The sequence below is a fragment of the Mastomys coucha genome, unplaced genomic scaffold (genome assembly GCF_008632895.1).
Source record: "Mastomys coucha isolate ucsf_1 unplaced genomic scaffold, UCSF_Mcou_1 pScaffold20, whole genome shotgun sequence".
NCBI classification, from domain to species: domain Eukaryota; kingdom Metazoa; phylum Chordata; class Mammalia; order Rodentia; family Muridae; genus Mastomys; species Mastomys coucha.
Window position 1 is genome coordinate 76,229,159 of NW_022196903.1, and position 19,798 is coordinate 76,248,956.

Sequence of the window (19,798 nt, forward strand, 5' to 3'; positions counted from 1 at the left end):
TCTCTCTCTCTCTCTCTCCCTCTCTCTCTCCCTCTCTCTCTCTCCCTCTCTCTCCCCCCCCTCTCTCTCTCTCTCACACACACACACACACACACACACACACTGTGTACCTGTCCCATCCGGAGTTGACCTCACAAAGGTGGGCAGCATCTTCACAGCTGCTGTAGGGTGCGTGGTAGCTCCTAGCCCTTTCTCCATCTCCTTCCGGAACCGCCTAGAAATCTCCAGAAGGGTCTCATCTGAGAGACGCATGTGGTAGAGATATTGGTCAACCTGAAAGGGAGCAAAGGACAAGAATAGGTTATATGTCATTAAATATCACCCAGTCTTTCAAAAAACTCTAGTCAGGCTTGTAACCCAAGCACTCAGGTGGCTGAGGCAGGAGGATTGCAAGGTCTAAGGTAGCCTGGACAACACAGTAAGATCCTGTTTGTTTTTTTATTCTCTCAAGCTGGCAGTTGAACTTCCTGTGCTGGGGCACTTCCTACCATGTACAAGATTATCTGAACCCCAGCAGTTCAAGAAACAAGACAGCCCAACAAAACCCGCCAGGCCTGGTGCATTCCTAAATTCTAGCACTTTGGAGGCAAAAGCAGGATCAGTTCAAAGTCATCCTGACAGGCAAGTCCAATTTAGGTTACATGAGACTGATATACCAACAACAACAAAAGTTAATTACTAGAGAATAGAAAACAGGAGGAAGACCGTGGAGAACAGGAGATTTTCAACTAAGTTAAATTAAGGACGCCCGTAAGCATCCTGTAGTACAGGATCATGGCCTCTCTCTTGCTGCCCAAACTGGCCTTCACCTCACATGGCCTGTCCTCTCAATGAGGTCAACTTCACCCCAGAGCTAGCAGCCACCATCTCCTCCCCATATTTTGCACAATCCCCAGTTCTATTTTTAACTCTTCTATCAGTTTCCCAACCCCCACCCAGACTCTTGGATTCCCTGAGTTTAAAATCTGTAAGGTGTTTCCCCACACTGGTGGTTTGAATAAGAATGGCCCTCATAGGGTCACATATTGGAAAGCTTAGTCACCAGGGAGTGGAAGTTTAGGAAATGCAGCCTCATTGGAGTAGGTGAGGAATTGTAGTAGGAATTCTGTCACTGGGGGTGGGCTTCAAAAGTCCACACCAGGTCCTGTGTCTCCTCCATTGCTCCCCCCTCTTCTCTATTCTCTCTCTCTCTCTCTCTCTCTCTCTCTCTCTCTCTCTCTCTCTCTCTCTCTCTCTCTCTCTCTCTCCTCAGTGCCAAGCCTGCCTGATTCACACCATGATGATCATGGACTAAACCTCTGAAACTGTAAGCAAGTCCCCAGTTAAATGCTTTCTTTTATAAGAGTTGCCTCGGTCATGGACTCTTCACAGCAATAGAACAGTGACTAAGGCAACCATTAGACATCCTGAGCCTCACATAAGCTAGCCTCTGCCCACCTCCTAACCACAGGGCATGTCTCTGGCCTTTGTGACATTCTTTGGGTATAAGTTCTAGCTGTCCTCCCTAGCACTGAGAAGCCTGAATCTATAGGTGCATCCCACCCTGCTAGCCCTGAAGAGCTCTCTCCAGAACCTACCCTGGCCCTCCTGAAGATAACAGTTAGGCCTCCCAGCTATCCCAAGGACTCAAGCTTCTTCTTGACCCATAGCCTTCCAATGTAGTTACACTCTGATAAACCCACCCGACAGACATTGAACCCCAACTTCCCGAACACCACAGTCAGGAGAAACTAGTCATATTTTGTGACTTGGGGCTGCCTAGGAGCTGACTTCCCAGAGAAGAGAGAATATCAGAAACCCTCCAACACAGACAGACACAAACAGTGGGTCTGGCAGGTCAGAGGGGCCGTTGATCCTTCTCTGGGCATTGCCACAAATCTGCAAAGTCTCCAAATTAGAGCCCCTACTTTACTATTTCCAAGGAGATGAGAGACCCAGAAATCTTCCAGACACCTCCTCTCCACCGTGTGCCAAGGAGGCAGTCGAAATTCCACAGAGCAAGGGCAGAGCCCGCACTGCCCTGTGATAAGTCCCTCTGCCGCTTCCAAAGTTAAGTCTACAGAAAAGCAAATTCCCCAGCAATCTCTCTGCTTGCAAGGTGCTTTACCAACTGAGCTGTCCCCAGCGCCATCTTTGAGGTTTTAATTGCTAATTGTTCTTGTTCTTAACTCCAGGAAAGAAGTTAAAAGGAGGCCTGTTACTCTTTGCTCAGTAGATCATACCTTTCAGTAGCAGATAAAAATGATAAGGACAATGTAGCCATTAACAGTAGGTAAACATTTTTAGCATAGCTTAACCTAAGGCCCCACCTGATTTGATCTCTACTGTCTTTGGTCTACTTGCCACAAACCTGGGTTAGCAATCCTAATGTCACAACTTCCTAAGCATGCCACTGGTGCCCATTCAAAGTTTGGAGGGTTCCCAGCACTGGATGAATGGCAACCAAGAGAAATGGAAATAGGAAACTAGGAGGGGCCTCTAAAAGTGAAAGCAGTTTCCAGAACCAGCAGGAGTCATGGAAGGTCTGCCCCTTCCCCCAACCCCCAGGTAGACCAGCATAAGTCGTTTGACTGCAGTCTCTTTTACCCTAAGAGTTCCCTAATCTCACACAAGTGTTTCAAGCCTGCACCCAGCCTGCTATGTCCCTCAGTCCCACTCCAGGTCACAGTTTAAGAAGCCCTGTCTTCAATCACAGCTAAATCCGTCTCTGATAACTTCTACTTGGTCTCCATCCTGCCACTTGTGATAAGAGTTCTCAAACTTGGCTACAATCCAGAATCACGTGAGGCACTTTCAGAAGCTTTTGTGGGGGGTGGGGGGAAGGGGAGCGTGGCAGGGATCTTTATTTCCTTTCGTTTTAATTTTTTTTCACTTATTAGTTTGGTGGGTTTTGGGGGGAGAGAGAACAAGTTGGGTAAGAAGGTGGCGAGGATCTGGGAGAAGACATGATCAAAATAATATATGAAAATATAATAATAATAATAATAATAATAATAATATAATAAAGGAGTCCTAAGTACAGGTGGTGCCAGCCTGTGATCTCAGCACTTGGGAGGCATAGGCAGGAGGAACCGAAGTTCCAGGTCATCCTTGGCTACACTGAAAGTCTGAGGATGGCCCAGGATCTAAACATTCATTCCAGGCTGACCAAATGGACACCCTAGGGTTGAGAGCTCCAATATCCTCTCGCTTCTCGTGGGCAGGTTCTGAGATGTCAATAAGTGATCATGGCTGGACAGGTTCTTCTAGTCAGTGTTGCTTTAGGTCATTTTCCTCTATTCTGCCAAGTCTTTTTGGCTCAAGCCTGTAACCTCAGTGTCCAGGAAACTAAAGCAGGAAAAACTGCAGCAAGCTGGAAGCTAGCCCTAACTGCAGAGTAAGTTCTAGGCCAGCCTAGGCTAGAGAATAAGAACTTGCCTTTTCAAAAGAGGAGCAGGCAATGGGGGTTGGGGATAACTCCACCAGAAAAAGTGCTTGTCTTGTAAAGATGAGGACCTTAATTCTACCCCCAAGAACCCATATTTTATTTTAAACAGCCTGGGGGCTAGAGAGATAGCTCAGTGGTTAAGAGTACTGCTTATTGTTCCAGAGGACCAGGGTTCAATTCCCAGCAACCCCAGGGTACTTCAGAACATGGTAACTCCAGTCCCAGAGCACCCAACACCCTCTTCTAGTCTCCTGTGCACCAAACATGCACATGATGCAGACATTCACAGATGAAACACCTATACACAGAAAAAGAGAAAGAAAAAGGCAAAACACGATGCATACACTCGGAATCTCAGCACTGGAGATGGATGGAGACAGACAGACAGACAGCCTAGCCTATTTGGAAAGTTCCAAACCAGTGAGAGAGTGTCTGTTAAAAAAAAAAAATTAAAAATGAATTACGCTTAACACTCAGTAATGGCCTATGGCTTCCACATACATGTAAACACATGAGTGTATGAGCATATACACACAGGAAAAGAGCCAGAAGTAGGGACATTAGGCCAAGGGTGAAATAACCAGTGTTGATTGGATCCAGACTTGTGGTACTTGGAGAGATGAAGTTGGCACTTTCTGGGAAGAGATTTAAATAGTTGGCACCAGGATTCAGGCCAATCCTGGCTGCACAGCACACAGGTTCTATAACATTGAGATGTGTGACAGCATTTTCACTATAAAATGGGGTGCAGCAGAATGGACATGCCAAGCACAAAGCTCTCCAACTGTCCTCTTTCCTTCTGCCCTTTCCTCTTCTAGAAACCTCTGCCAAGCAGCACCCTGAGAGGGCCAAAGGCAATTCTCAACACTACTTAACCAAACTCAAGGTTTAACAAAACAGGACTCGTTCCCCAAGACTGTCTTCTCTTTCTGTGTTGGTGGGTTGGAGGGGGTGCAGAGGGAAGGAGAGGGGGGATGCTCCCCTTTAGGTCTCTTTCTAAATAGGAGGCGGAAAACAGAAGGCTTCCTTGCTAATGGGGGAGTCACAGGCAGGCCCGAGCAAAGCTGGCTGGGGTTGGGGAAAAAAAGGCTGTCAGGTTACCGAAGGCAAGGGCGTGTTAGAGATAGCACTTCTAACTGATAGCAGTTCAGTCAGGCTGAGGAGATTAGAACTTCCTCCTCATTGGGCAATGTGGGTCAGTTTCTTTTCTCCCATGACAAGAGTCCGACGACACGACTCTTCCTCCAGAGTTAGAGGTGGAGGCAAGACAAACTCTAAAGAGAAGCAATCACCATCCAAAAGGGAAGCCAACCTTTAAAATACTCCACGTCCCTCCGGCCTTGCACAAATGGAGGAGGAAGCATGGAGCAGGCATAGTGCTTCAGGTCTATAATACCAGCACTAAGGAGGAGGCTGAGCCAGGAGAATTACAAGTTCAAAGCCAGCCAAAACAAAACAGAGATCTTGGGAAGGAAGAAACACAAAGATCACGGGAGCATTTTAAATCAGCCACATTGTTGACAGATCTTCCCTCAGCCACTCAGTCCCTGGCAGGCCCTGGTATCAGGACATTTGGCTGCCAGATTCACCATACTCTATAGGCCAGTGAGATAAAACCCTGAAGAGCCCTGTCCTTTTCCTTTTGCCTTGATTGTCAAGAAGGTCAAAGTGCTGCATTCAACTCCTGATGATGCCTTGGTCAAGAAATCTTTTACCGCTGGACAGTGGTAGCGCACGCCTTTAATCCCAGCACTTGGGAGGCAGAGGCAGGCGGATTTCTGGGTTCGAGGCCAGCCTGGTCTACAGAGTGAGTTCCAGGACAGCCAGGGCTATACAGAGAAACCCTGTCTTGAAAAACCAAAACCAAGAAAAAAAAAAGAAGAAGAAGAAAAGAAAAGAAAGAAATCCTTTTACCAAAACTAACCTAAACCACCAATCCTGAGTGGCATACCTTTCTGGCAGAGACTCAAGGCAATCAAACAGGATAAGTAACTGCCCCACCTTCAACACAGCAGAGCAAAGTCATGAAGGGAGCCAGAAGCACAGCTGCCGCCCCATGTTCCACCCCACGCTCCAGTCTTTGAATATTTCCATTGATATTTATAACACTTTTCTCCAGTGGTCCTGGAAGGACTGCTTCAAGTTCAAGGCCTACCCGATTTCTTTATCACTTAGGCTCGTCCTGAAGAAACAACCGCATTAGCTATCTCCGGCCTCAGCTCCAGCCTGACCTCCTACAGGACAGTTAGGATACGTCTTGCCTTTTGCAAGTGGCTTGGTCTTGCTTGTTTGAGATCAATGACAAAGGGATATATGGCAGTACCACACAGCATGAGAACATGCCACCTGCCACACACACCTACACAGGCACAGATGTGTGTTACAAGATGATCAGTGAAAGAAGCAGGCACAGGAGGGAGCAACCCACACTGGGAGTCCATTCGCATGAATCCACAAGCAGGTCTAGGGTGTTGATACAAGTCATGACTGTCCCAGGTTCAATGGTGCCTGTAATCCTGGCACTTAGGAGGCAGAGGCAGGAGAATCAAGAGTTTAAGACCATCCTTGCTTAGGCAAGCCTAGGCTATAGTGAAAAGCTTGCCTAAGAACAAAAAAAAAAAAAAAATTTTTTTTTTGGAGGGGTTTGTTTTGAGGAGTCAAGATGACAGTTGAAAAGGGACGCTCTACTTTAAACCTAAACACACACAGCCTTCCACTGAGTGTGTGCTGACACAGGCTTGCTGCATAGTTTCAAAGGAATTTCACATGTATATATACATACATACATACATATATATACATACATACATATGTATAGATAGATAGATAGATAGGTAGATAGATAGATAGATAGATAGATAGATAGATAGATAGATAGGTAGATAGAGAGAGATGGCTCAGAGGTTAAGAGCACTGACATACATATATATATACATACATATGTATGTGTATATATATACAAATATATATATATATGTACATATATATTTGTTTTTGCACTATTCCTTTGGCCATGTTTTATCACCAGGCTTTGACAAGGAAACCAAGGCTTGGAGAAGCTTCCCCAGACCACAAGCCTAGTCCCTGGCAAGGCCCATAACATCAGGTGGTGGGTCCACTAGGCATACCAACCTGGGACTCAGGTGTGTCTACCTTGGGAAAGCTGGCAAATGGTACCCATGTCCTCATTAATTATAATGCTCTCAGACTCCTCCCAGCAAGGCCAAGGCTGTGCAGAGAACAGCAAATGTATGTCATGACGTTGTCAAGAGAAGACCAGGGGTCCAATCAAGGAGGAAGGAATGAGCCAGGGAAGAAAGGGGAAGCTGCATCCCCTGCTTTCTAAACCCAACTGATGGAAAATAACAGATCTGCTGAGTGCCTTCCTCAAATGGGGAAGAGGAGGTTCTTTGCTGGGGCAGCCCTGCCATCTTGGGGAAGACTCCAGCTCTGACACCAGGTATGTTCATGAGCCAGAGGCAGTACAGTGAATGTGGAAGAGTAGGGAGCATGCAGGCCACTCCTCCAAGATCCTGTTGCCCCGTTGTGAGTCACAGGCCTTCCTGTTCAGCCAGTTCTTACTCTTAACCACATGGAATGAGACAGACCAGGTGGCAGCACTCACCAGGTGGGGGCCAGGAGATGGGCATTGGGGACACCCAGCCTGGGCCCGCCAGTCCCTGGTTTAGATATTTCATCCTGGAGGCAGGCAGTGTTGCAACCAACAGCAGGTCCCAGGTGTATCTGACACTGGCTTGGTCCATTTACCCATGAACTGACTGAACAGCAGATCAAGTGTGCCAGGGCTGGGCACAGAAGACACCAGGGTAAAGGAGACAGCAGACTCTGCCAACAAACTCAGTCCGTGGCAAGAGGCAGACAAGCCAAGAAATGCTTACAAACCCAAGGTGACAGACAACAGCAGGATCTCTTGCTGCAACCACTCTTTGTTTGTTTGTTTACTTGTTTGCCTGGGTTTGGAGACTGTAGCCCATTCTACCTCAAATCCAAGGCAATCTCCACGCACTGGTCACCCAAGTGCTAGTACTTCAAGTGGGTAGCAGATTTAGCTTCTTTTTTTTAAAAAAAAATACAGTGTATATTAAATCATTTTAAGAAATGATGGGGGCTGGAGAGATGGCTCAGAGGTTAAGAGCACTGACTGCTCTTCCAGGGGTCCCGAGTTCAAATCCCAGCTCAAAACCATCTGATCTGATGCCCTCTTCTGGTGTGTGTCTGAAGACAGCTACAATGTACTTATATAAGTAAAATAAATAAATCTTAAAAAAAATCAAATCAAACTACTCCTTTGCCACAAAAATCAATACATGAAAGAAAGAAAGAAAGAAAGAAAGAAAGAAAGAAAGAAAGAAAGAAAGAAAGAAAGAAATGATGGGCCAGAGGTAGAGTTCAAAGTCTCAACCCTAGACGAATTACAGCAACTAAGGACTGCTGAAGAGGGGGAGATAGTATCCTCCCTAGGAAAAGCACACCAAATGGTTATCCAATACTACATGTCAGCCCTGAAAACACATACACAGATAACATCATTGTACAGACTGAGTACGCTGTAGTTGTACATTTGGGAAAATGTATGTATTTATCTATATACACATTTATACACACTATATGTGTTTATGTATATATATATATATATTCACATATATGCATACATATACAAGTATATACAAGAAAAGTCATGTACAAGAAAAAAACCATGAATCTGAAAGAAAGCAAAGGGAGGTACAAAGGGGGCTGGAGGGAGAAAAGAAAAGGGGGAAATGATGTAATTATACTATAATTATATATATACATACATATACATATGAAATGTATATACATATACATATGAAATGATTGCATTGCAATCCCAGCATTTGGGAGACAGAGACAGGTGGATCTCTGTGAGTTCAAAGCCAGCCTGGTCTACAGAGAGAGTGTGTAGTCAGGGCTACAAGTTGCAATCCGGTCTTTTTTTTTTTTTAAAAAAAAAAAAAAAAGAGGAAAGAAATGATTGAAACGATGATGATCTCAGGTCTCAGTAACACTTACATAAGCATAAGCATGTCCTTCGTTCATCCTCAGTCCCCATCTCCTCTAGTCCCTCCCACTCCTGCTGGCCCCCTTCTTGTTCATAAATGGCTCCCCTTATACTTTCATGTTAGTTTTAAAATCTAGATTTTTGCATATGAGATGTGACATTTATCTTTCTAAGTCTGACTTTTTTCACAGTTATCTCCTGTTCTATCCATTTTCCTGCTAGGTCATAACTGCATTACTCTCAGTGGCAGAGGAAGATTTCATGTGTATCTGCCACATTTTCTTTAGCCACTCATGTTGACCGGCACCGAGGGTGTCAATAACTCGGCTGCTCTGAGTAGTTGCTGCAATAAACGTGAATGCACAGACATCTTGGTTCCAGGCTGACTAGACACCCGCCCTTCATTCTCACTCGATCCGGAAGACCACAAGCGCCAACTCAGCCTCTGCCTGCCGTACCTGTGATGTCAGCAGCTCCCAGGACTCATGAGTTGCTATTCAAGAAGGCTTTGGCTATGGTTACCAGCATGGGACTATGACATTAGGAAAATGAAGAGCCAGCTACTCCAGCCTGACAGGTGCTCATGTCTGACCCTGCTCTTCAGGCGACTACTCACTATGGGATGCTGACACCATTTCCTCCATGTTCATCTGCCTACTATGCTTGGTCCTCTAGGTCACACTTCACCCTCTCTAGACAGCCCCAGGCCAGGGACCACAATCTACCTTGCAGCTTCCTGACCCATAGTAGAAGTACCTCTCATTCCTGTCAGTGGCCACTGTCCACCTGCTGGATCAAACTCTCTAGGTCTGTCTCTTGGCTCCAAGTAAAACCCAGAAGTCCCACCCAACCCAAGCAAGACACCCAGACATGCCCACATGCCCAAGAACACCTTGGCTGACCTGTGGAAATGGGCAAGACTATACACAGTGCTTGCTTTTACTCTCGAAGGTGGACCAGTCTTGGGCAATACGTTAGAGAGTATATGTCCCACAGTGACAGCCCACAAAGTAAATCAGGACTTTGTTCTAAAGGAACCAACACACAAGGAGGGCACTGAAAGAAATGGAGCAGTGATTAGGAAACTGAGTTCCAGATTCGGGGATGGTAGCGTTTAGACCTGTCTCCTAGGACGCAGCAGCTGGTGTCTTCTCCATAAAAGGGCTTGGATGACATCATCCCAAAGGTCCCTTTCCAACTTACACCTGACTCATAACCCAATAAAACAGTCAACCATCTCCAGTTGTCCCGGCTTCTCTGGGCTGGGAGTTACGTGCATGGTTCTGGAGTGAGGCTGCCTGCCTGGGTTTAAGTTCTGCCTTGCCCATGGGCAAGGTACTGACCCAGTGTCTTTACCTGAATGACATAACAGTATCTCCTCTGCAGTGCAGGTAGAGGGTGGCCTGCGATATTTCAGTGCACTATATCTGACACGCCAGCTTCTACTAAATACAGGCGATGTTTACCGATAAGAGCTTCGTAGGAGAGCCAGCACAGGTGGCTCACACATAAACTATCCCATGTTTCCAGAGGGAGGCTGAGGCAGAAGGACTTCCAGCCTGAATTCCATGGTGAGTTCCAGGACAGCCTGGGCTACAGTGTAAGACCTTGTCTCAGCCCTCCCTCCAGTAAAGCGCTTTAGAGGGGAAAGGAACAGATGAGTCTCGACAGCTTTGTATAAAGCACTGAACCAGGAAAAACTCCGGAGTAAGCAGGAGGAGCCTCTCAGCTGGGAAAGGAAATTACCCTCAAGGGCCCTCGCTGAACCCCCATTAAAGTAGGCAGGTGTTTCATCTGTCTTTATCCCTTCCTTTATCAGGCAATAAAGATTCTAAAAGGAAAAGTTGGGTAGAAGGGCTTTTAAGAACATGGACTGCCCCCATACCTCCATAGACAGGGATGCTGTGCATCCAGGCAAGAGACCACGAGGGAAGAGAGTGAGTGGGTGGGTCCATACTCTGAGGACTTCTGGGACAGGCTCTGAGATAAAGTTTCACGAAAGGAATGTCCAGAGATCTAGAGACAGAAGCACTACACAAATATGCCCATCCATAAAATGAGATTCTCTGCTCCTCAGGCCAAAACTCTTGAATTCCAAACCTATTCAAGACATAAAAGGCCTAGGATGGGGTGGGTCACACCCACCAGCACTATAATGTCAGAAAACTGATTGTCATGTGTTTGGGATTAACCTGGGCTATATAGTGAGTTCTAGCTCAGCCTGAACTATAGTATGAGATCCTGATGACCACACACACACACACACACATAAGCAGGGGGTTGGAGATGATGTTCAGTGATAGAGCACTTGCCTAGGACCCTAAATTTAATCCTTGGCACCTCAAAAAGTAATAATGAAATGTAAGGGTGGAGACTAACTACAATATTATGAATAATTTGGGGCTCTCCAAGGTCAATAAGAAGAAAAAACACTCAACAGCCCAGGGTCTGAATATGAGGGGCAAAATGCCCTGCTGTAGTTCTAGGAGACGCCATCCTAATGAACCAAAAGAATGAGGGCATGGCAGCCACCTCTGGTCCCTAAGGAAAGTGCCACAAATCCAGGGCAGCCACATCCTTCATGGTCTGGTGAGCCCACCTCTAAGGTTTTCCCCAGTGGGAAGCCAGCACCCAGGGCAGATGATGGGAAGCAAAGCCAGCTCCCAGACGTGCAGGCTTACCACCTGCCTTGGGCATCCTCTGCTCTTTTGTTTCTGGGAGCTACTGGAAGCCCGTTACTTCAAGGCAGGTTCAAGGTTCCCTAAAAGAGAAGATGCTTCAACCTGGGGTGCCCCAGCTGACAGTCAAGACCTTTGAATATGGGTGTCACTTCCCCCAGAAAGAATGCAAGGTAAAGAAGGTTTCCTAATTGGCCCAAACTGCCAAGGCTCACTCTGGTCTCCATCTTGCAACCTCTGCTCTCCCAAGAACCGCTGCCTCTGTCCCTGAGAAGGTAGCACCAGCCTTTCTCTCCCCAGCTCACATGTCTCCCTTGTGTAGAAACCTGGCAGTAAACTCCCAGGATGAGAGTGTAAGTCTTCCCCAGGGGCTCCCTGGAACAAGGGCACCGCCCATAGCTTTCTAGTTGGTCCCGCCCTGTGAACCTGCCCTTCGGTGGGAGGTAGGGACTTCTGCTGAAGGCTGTGGTCTCACAACCTCAAAAGAGGGAGGTAGGAGGGAAAAAAAGAAAAGGAAAGAAGAAAAGAACGAAGGGGGTGTGGTTGTGCACATCTTTAACCCTAACATCCAAGAGGCAGAAACATATGGATCTCCGAGTTCCAGACCAACCTGGTCTACATAGCAGTTTTAGGCAAGCCAGGTATATAATGAGACCCTGTCTCAAAAAAAAAAAAAAACAAAAAGTAGAAGAGTTGCTGAGGATGTAGCTCAGTTGGTAGAGTCCTTGCCTATCATGCACAAAGCCACGAGCTTGATTCCAACACCACATAAAGCAGAAGATTCCATGTGGGTTGAGGCAGGAGAATCAGGTCAGGATTTCAATCAAGGTCATCCTCTGTGTATAGAGTTGGAGGCCAGCCTGAACTAAAAGTCTCAAACAGGGAAAAAGTAAATAGAATTATTTTCTGTAAATAGAATTACGGACTTCAACAGGCCCTCACTCACGAAATTTTTCTAGCCCAAAATGTCTGAAGCTCCAAGGTTGGGGAAATTTGTAACGCCACGTCTAACTAACCCAAGCCTTGGGCCTGCCTGCAAAGCCAATGAGATAGAAGCATGATGAGGAGGCATGCAGAGGGGAGAAGGACACAGAGAAAAGCCAGACTCCATGTTCAGGACCATGAAGAATGCAAGACCTAGCAGTGTGAACCCGCCTGACAGAGGAGGACAGGTAGCTTACATCTGTGAGAAGTGAAAGTTTCAAATTGCAAGAAAGTTGAAAAAAAAATGAAGCTGGAATGAAGGATAGCAGACAGACAGGCATGTAAAAGGCTCCTGGAATACTCCAGCCTGTCTCCAAGACTAGAATTTGGGAAACTCTTTGGGTGTCTGCAGAGATCCCACAGACCAACTGGCAAGGTCGTAGCTGTCAGAAGAACGATGATAACAACAAATCCAGGGCTCCTAGGGAAGAGCCGGTGGCACCGATGCCATTGCTCAAGTCAAGCCGGAAGCCGGCTACATGTCTACGCCACTGGGTGAAAGTGTTCCCAGCACCGTGAGTGAACACTGCACAGCCCTAATGTTCCCCAGAGGCGGGCAAGTGTGTGCTCAAGAACAATTTGTTCTTACCAAGGAGCAAAAGCCATCCTGGTGTTCTTACAAAAATAACCTTAAGTGATCTTGGACAGCTTAATCCTGACCTCAGTTCCATGACAATACAATAAAGAACACTCAAAACAAATGGGCTTATCTCTGGAAGTTATTTGAATATTCATGAGCTAACCTGTGTCTGGAACCTGGAAGCGACTCTGTTCCCAGCAGAGCAGGTGCTCTCCATTGAATCCCACAATAGCAATGAGCAAAATCAAACAGACACTGCCCTTGCCCAACTAGGACGCCAAGTGGGACTAGTTGTAGCTGGTTACTCCCTACAACTTCCAAGTGCTAAAACGAGAATAAGATAACCTCAGAGAGGTTCCAGAAAAGTCCCAATCAAAAACCAGGCATGGTGGCCGTGCCTGCATCTCTGAGTTCAAAGCTAACCTGGTCTACAGGTGAGTGTCCAGCCTGCCAGGGATAGAGAGGTGGAGGTGGAGGGTGGTAGGTAGATCTCTGTGATCTGGTCTCCACAGTCTGGTCTATACGAGTTACTGAACAAACAAGGTCTCTCTGTAGAGAGACCCAAAACAGAATCTATCAAGCGTTTCTAAACCAGAGTTTCATCTTTCTTAATTCTTCCCCAGCTCAGAGACACTCCCAATATACTCCGTGTCTCTTCTCAAACTTCAGGGGGATCAAACAGCTTTGCACACCTAAGCCAGATCAGGGAGTCTAAACTGGGAGTCTAAATCCCTCGTGTGACACCTGGTTTTTTAAGTTACAGGCCTGACTCAATCCTGCCCCTATTGGTAACTTAGAGGAAGTACATCCAAGTGTCCTGGGGTTGGCAGTGCAAAGAAAAGCCTAAAGGAACAAAAGGTTCACATTGTGGTGTGCAGTCAGTCACCATAAAATGGGATGGGCATTATCACCTGCATGTTATAGGAAGAAATAGGCCTCCCAAGAGGCTCTGGGTCCTGTGGTGAGTGAATCACAAGACAGGAGTTAGAACTCACTTCTAGATACCCTGGTTAATTCCCTTTCCACTCCCGGGAACAAACGACCCCACCGAAGGTCCCTAGGGGTATCTGTTGTGCTTCCACAGTTCCATCACCAGACATAAAGGTCATAAAAAGAGTTCAGATGTCCGAGAAGGAAATTCACTCTCCCTAGAACCAAAGAGTCTTCTTCCACTCTGTGTTTTAGGAATTGTGAAGAGATGATTGAATCACGAATAGATAAGCCCAATGGAGTTTGCAAAATCGTACCAGCCTAAAGGCAAAGTTCTAAACAAACCGAATTAAATTGCAGAACCACATCCCAAGATGTTAGAGAAAACCAACCGAGAAACTCAGATTAATCAGGTGCCTCCCTCAAATCTGAGGTTCATCTGTCAGGTCCCTGGATACATCAAAAGCAATCTATCATCCTCTGCCGCGCACTCAGGACCACGAGAAGTGGGTGGGGGGCTAGAACGCGGTCAAAGCACGTTCCCTAAAATCTGTTCCTGTGAGACACTATAATTTCAAATGTGTAACTGAGCAACGGCTCATTGCTCTAACACAAACCTCTGGACAGCACCCCCTTCCCCGGCCCCCGCCCCATACTAGACCATTCCCTCTCTTAAATCCTGGACTAGGGCCCAGGACAGGAACCAATCCCGTAATCCTGGGTATTTTAGAAACTCAATTCTCCTGGGAGTTAGAGCGCTCCGGGCCTGGCTCCTGTCCACCCCCAGCTCCCTATCCCAAAGCGGAGAGTGAGGCTCCAAGCAGGGCCCGAGGCTCTTTCTTATGTAAATGACGCGCCGGGAGAGCCAGAGTTTGCCGGGAATGCAGAGTGAGGTGGGCTCAGGAGGGTCAGAGCGACTAAAGGTTCATTTTCAGAGACCAAGAAAACAAAACAAAAAAACAAAACAAACAAAAAAATCTCTGGAAATCGTAGGGTGGGAAGGTGAGTCCACTCCGTGTAACTTTTAGTTCCAAATCAGAACATACTATCCAAAACCCGCCCCCATCTCGGAGGCCAGACACGGGGACGAGAGGCGGGGCGGTCCCCAGGAAGGTCTGCGGTGAGGGGGCGCCCCTTTCCAGCCTCAGTTCCGGGCAGTTCAGTTCCGGGGAGGGGGCGCGGCAGGCTCGTCTTTCGGCGCCCTTTCCCGCTCCTTCCTGGGTGGCTCTCTCCCCTACTCCACCCCCGATCCACCTCCAAGGAGCGCCACGAGGAGCCGATCGCCTCTCCAACGCATCCTTAAATTCAAGAGGGCCGGGCCCCAGCTGCTACACGCTTCCACCCCGCCTCCTCCCCAACGCTGGATTCTTCCCCACGTGCTCCTGCCGGAACTCTGGCTGCAGAAGGGGGCTCCTCCCACGTGGGCGCAGCAGTCTCAGACTACGTGCAGGAAGACCGGCCAGTCAAGGAATTAGGGGCTCCAAGAGTGGGGAGGGTGCGCGCGGGTCCCGGGTAGGTGGGAGTATCGATGGTGAGCGGCCCGGCCACGAGGGTGCCTAGAAGACGTGGCTTCTCGCGCTCAGGACTTTCCCAGCTACTCAGACTGGTTCCACGTCCCCAGCCCAGAAGGAGGAGGAAGCAGGTCCTATGCGTGCTCCAGATTCCCGGAGAGCACGCAAACTTGGTCCAAATCGTGCCAGCAGCTCCCGCCCGTACCGACTTACCTTCTGCACTTGGTTTTGGTTGAGCTCCGTGAATAAGCAGGCGATCATATGCGAGGCGATCATCCTGCTGCGGCGAGTCGAGGCGGAGTAGAGAAACCGAGGCTCGAGCGCTACAGATGGAGCAGGCAGCGCAGTCCGACCGCTTTGAAACCAGGCCCGGGTGTCCGGCTGGGATCGAAGACTCCAGGAGCCACACAAAGAAGCTTAACCACGATGGCTTACCAGCTGAGGGCCTCGGGTTTCCAGAAACAGGTTTTTTTTTTTTTTTTAATTTTTTTTAGTCACAACTACTAGAAGGTACCTAAGTCTCACTCCTGCCGACCGGTCTAGCTGCTTAGCGTCCCGTCACAAACTTCACCCACAGGGTCACTAAGGCTCAACTTCGGAAAAAATGACAGTTCTGCTCCACTCGGGCGATCGCACCTATCAGAGTCACTGGCGTGATGCTCCTGCCCTCGGGTCTCCTAAGCCGGATAACTCCGCGTAGCCTGTGGTGTCCTGAGACTCCAGCACTGGAGTTGGTGCAACAATGTGGCTTATTGAGGGGCTGCCGGCTCTTTGGGCCGCCCCGGACAGTGACGTGGGCGCGCTCATTGGCTGCGGAAAGAGGGTGTGTGCGCTCTCCGGCTGCCCGCCCGCGGTCCACAGCCAATCAGCGCCCAGAGCCCGCGGGCGCGGCTGCTCCAGCACCCAAGCAGGCAGCGAGAGAGACGCGCCCGAGGCTAGGGGCGGAGCTGGGCGGCAGAGTTGGGACGTGTGTTCCGTGGCTAGAGCCTGGGACTCCAGGGCGCATGAGCCACCGCCGCGTCAGGGCTCGGCTTCGGGTGGGGGGCGCGTGATCGCGGACCCAAGAGATGTTGGGCGACTGGAAAGACAAGTGACCGTAGCAGCACATGCCATAATCTGGTATCTGGGGATCATGTGAGGGGCTGCCACTGCCCTGTCACAAGTCTGAAACACCTTGATTCTCATCTTAATTGTGGCTCGAGAAGTCAGCGGATTCCTGAAGCGATGCCATTACAAAAGTCAGCCAGCCCTTCTTAATCATCATACCAATAGCATATGGACTTTACTAACCCCCGTTTTACAGATTAGGGAACTAGGCAATGTGCTGTTAATGAGTTTTGCCCAAGGTCACAAATCCCTAACAAACGATAGATGAAGACAGGAAAACGCCTCACTCTGAAATGCAATTCCCCCACCCCAGTATATTATCCAGCCTTTCTTGAAGCCAGGAAAGTACAAGGCTGGAGAGAAACCTTGTCAGTAGCTGAAACTGATAGGTGGGAGGAGAAAGTGCACGTGCCTAGACTCGAGTGGTGTGAAATAGTTTATAGATGCTGAGAAGAGTCCACTTCTACCTCAGCTCATGCCTGACACCAGACTCTGAGTGTACATATATGAGTAGAAGCCATCACTATTGAAATAGCACCTCAGATGACATGAGGTTGGTGCTGGTGGAGAATGGGAAGCCTGGAGTTGGAAAGTTACATAGAAGGAAGACAAAGCCTATCATTTCCCAGTAATCTCACTCCCCAAGCCCTCTCTTCACCTCCTGAGTAGCATGTGCCACCACTGGGGATCTAACTTGGGACTTTGTGCGTCCTAGAAAAGCACTCTGCCAACTGAGTCACACCCTAGCCCTTTTTGCTCTGCTGAGCTGCTTCTACCACATTCTCTGATGTGGTTCATCTATTTCCTCTATGGGTGATCTGTCCCAGCACCATCGCCAGCAGTTACACCATTTGCACACTGGTAACACACAAACCTAATCTACGAGCAAGGACTTACCCCAGGGCTTCTGGCTTTCTTAGCCATCTGTCATTTGCCATCCCTGGTGAGGTGACTAGCATCTCACACTTAACAGGTACTAGGCGGAATTTCCCAGTTTTTTTGTTTGTTTGTTTTGTTTTTTGTTTTTTTTTTCCTTTACTAGTTGTCGCCACAAATGATGTCACCATCCATGGTTTCTCCCTGCCACCTGCTCTTACATCTCTTCACACCATCAGTTAACAGCAAATCCTAGAAGCCAGACCCTCATGGCCAGGCCACCAATGACTCCACCAGAGCTCACGGAATGTCGCTTAGCTGCCATTTTTAGGCACTTCTAGCTTGACTGCTGTGATCTCTCTCTTTCAGGAGTTAAAGAGACTTGTTTAAAATACAAACCAGGGCTTCTTGTGGTGGTGCACACTTGTAGTCCCAGTGCTTCACAGGTGGAGGCAGAAGAGTCAGGAGTTCAAGGCCAACTTGGATAGCTTGAGACCCTGTCCAGATGGATGGATGGATGGATGGATAGATAGATAGATAGATAGATAGATAGATAGATAGATAGATAGATAGATAGAAGATAAGGTAAGATTAGATTGTTTGATAGATACTAGACTATCTCTTTGGGGAGGAGTCTTAAAAACATTATTGTTTTCTTACCTTCAAATAAAATACAAACTCCTAAGAATGACTATTAGAAATAATTTTTAAGGCTGGACATGGTGGCACATGCCTTTAATCACAACACTTGGGAGGCAGAGGCAGGCAGATCTTTGAGTTCAAAGCCAGACTAGTCTACCAAGCAATTAGACTTGGTAGGAATACTCAATGAAACCCTATCTGGGAAAAAAAAGAAGGAAGGAAGGAAGGAGGGAGGGAGGAAAGAAAAAAGAAAGGTAGAAAGAAAGGAAGGAAGGAAGGAAGAAATTTTACAGCCAGGCACCAGCACTTTTGAGTTCACGGCTGCAAATATGGTCAACAGCAAATTCCAAGACAGCCAATGCTACACAGAGAGACCCTGTCTTGGAAAAAACAAAACTGAAAACAAAAAAAGAACAAACAAACAAACAAAAATGTTTCTGCCTCGGACCCCACACCCAGGTGGTGGGATCTAAGGTGTGTGCCACCATACCCAGCTTATTTTCTAAGTGTTAAATTCCTTCTGTCCCACCTGTCTGAACAGTCTGCATCTACATTGTTCCCTTCTATTTGCCTCAGGTGGGGGCGCTCTATCACAGGGTAGGCACCACGTAGGCATTTACTGTGTACATTAGTAGATGACTTAGTGATGACTATTATGTCACATGTGATTATAGGGCACCAAGGAGAGACTTTCATTTTCTATATTAGTTCTCAAGCCCTTTCCACTGGTCTGCTCTGGCAGCTCACCAGGATCTTTGACCCAACTGCAACAGCTTCATAACCTGGCTTCTCTCTTTCAATACAGATAAACCTAAGGTGCCTGATACAGACTCAGAGATGCTTAAAGCAGAGGCATCTTCATCAGATGTGTTTTTGTTTTTGTTTTGGGGGTTGTTTTGTTTTGTTGGTTTTTTCAAGACAGGGTTTCTCTGTGTAGTTGTGTAGCCCTGGCTGTCCTGGAACTCACTCTGTAGACCAGGCTGTCCTCAAACTCAGAGATCCACCTGCCTCTGCCTCCAAAGTGCTGAGATTAAAGGCATGCACCACCACTGCCTGGCTTCAGATGGGTTTTTAAAGGACAAAAGCTGCCTTCCACATGAATGGGAGGAAAGGATCAGGCCAAGGGGAGAAGAGACAGGAACTCCCAGATAAGATAAAGGGGGTTGGGGGTGGAGACAAGGGTGAAGGCAGAGAGTCTGATTAAGGCTTTAGGTATTCAGAAGTCTGAGGCAGAATTGATGGCCTAGGTTAAAGATAAGCAGCAAAGAGAAAAAAGGCCTGCTTCCTAGACACACTTTGGGTGCTGGTAGGATGGCTCAGTGGGTAAAGGCGCTTGTTGCTAAACCACAACTGTTTGAGTTTGATCCCTAGGACCCATGTGGTCAAAGGAGAGAATCAACTCAGGAAAATTGCCTTCTGACCTTCACACACATACCATGGCATGCATGTACATATATGCATATGCACATAAAATAAGTATATACATGTAATAAAAATATTTTAGAGACACTTAAAAACCAATAGTGAAATCAGTATATAAAATCATTTTCCTCAGACATCTAAGTTCAAAATCAGTGGGCTCAGGTCAACTATGATCTCCTCTCTAGGGAGTAATTGTATCCCTTTGTTTATTTTTAAGGCAGGGTCTCATGTGCCCCAAGATGGCCTCTAAACATGCAGCCAAGGACAATCTTGAGCTTCCCATCCTCCTGCCTCCACTTCCCCAGCTCTGAAGTTACAAGCACTGACCACCTCAACTACTTTATTCAGGTCAGGAGATCAGAGGCAAACCCAAGGCACAAGTTAGGCAAGAATTCCATCAACTGGATTCTATCAGCTGTATCTCACACACACTTGTGCACACATTTCAGCTCTCTCTCCAGTCTCTCTTCTGGTCCCATTTTATGAGGACTAAATCGTGGTCTCAGGGTGCTTTGTGTGACCTCTTACAAAATTCCCAGAAACCCTGGGAGGTGGCTGGAATAGGTACAGTGATTCCCCTAACCCTGGGAGGTGGCTGGA

General features: G+C 47.5%; 1 protein-coding gene across 1 annotated transcript in view; it reads right to left on the reverse strand.

Annotated features, from left to right (window-relative positions):
• The window catches only part of Hk2 (hexokinase 2), a 50,952-nt gene extending 35,077 nt beyond the window's left edge, over positions 1 to 15,875 (reverse strand). Inside the window, exons 1-2 of the mRNA XM_031382254.1 lie at positions 15,365 to 15,875; positions 111 to 273 (exon numbers count right to left, since the gene is read on the reverse strand). Of these exons, the coding sequence (XP_031238114.1) occupies positions 111 to 273; positions 15,365 to 15,427 (226 nt within the window). The 5' untranslated portion in view covers positions 15,428 to 15,875. The remainder of the gene's footprint in view (positions 1 to 110; positions 274 to 15,364) is intronic.
• Positions 15,876 to 19,798: the final 3,923 nt, after the last annotated feature.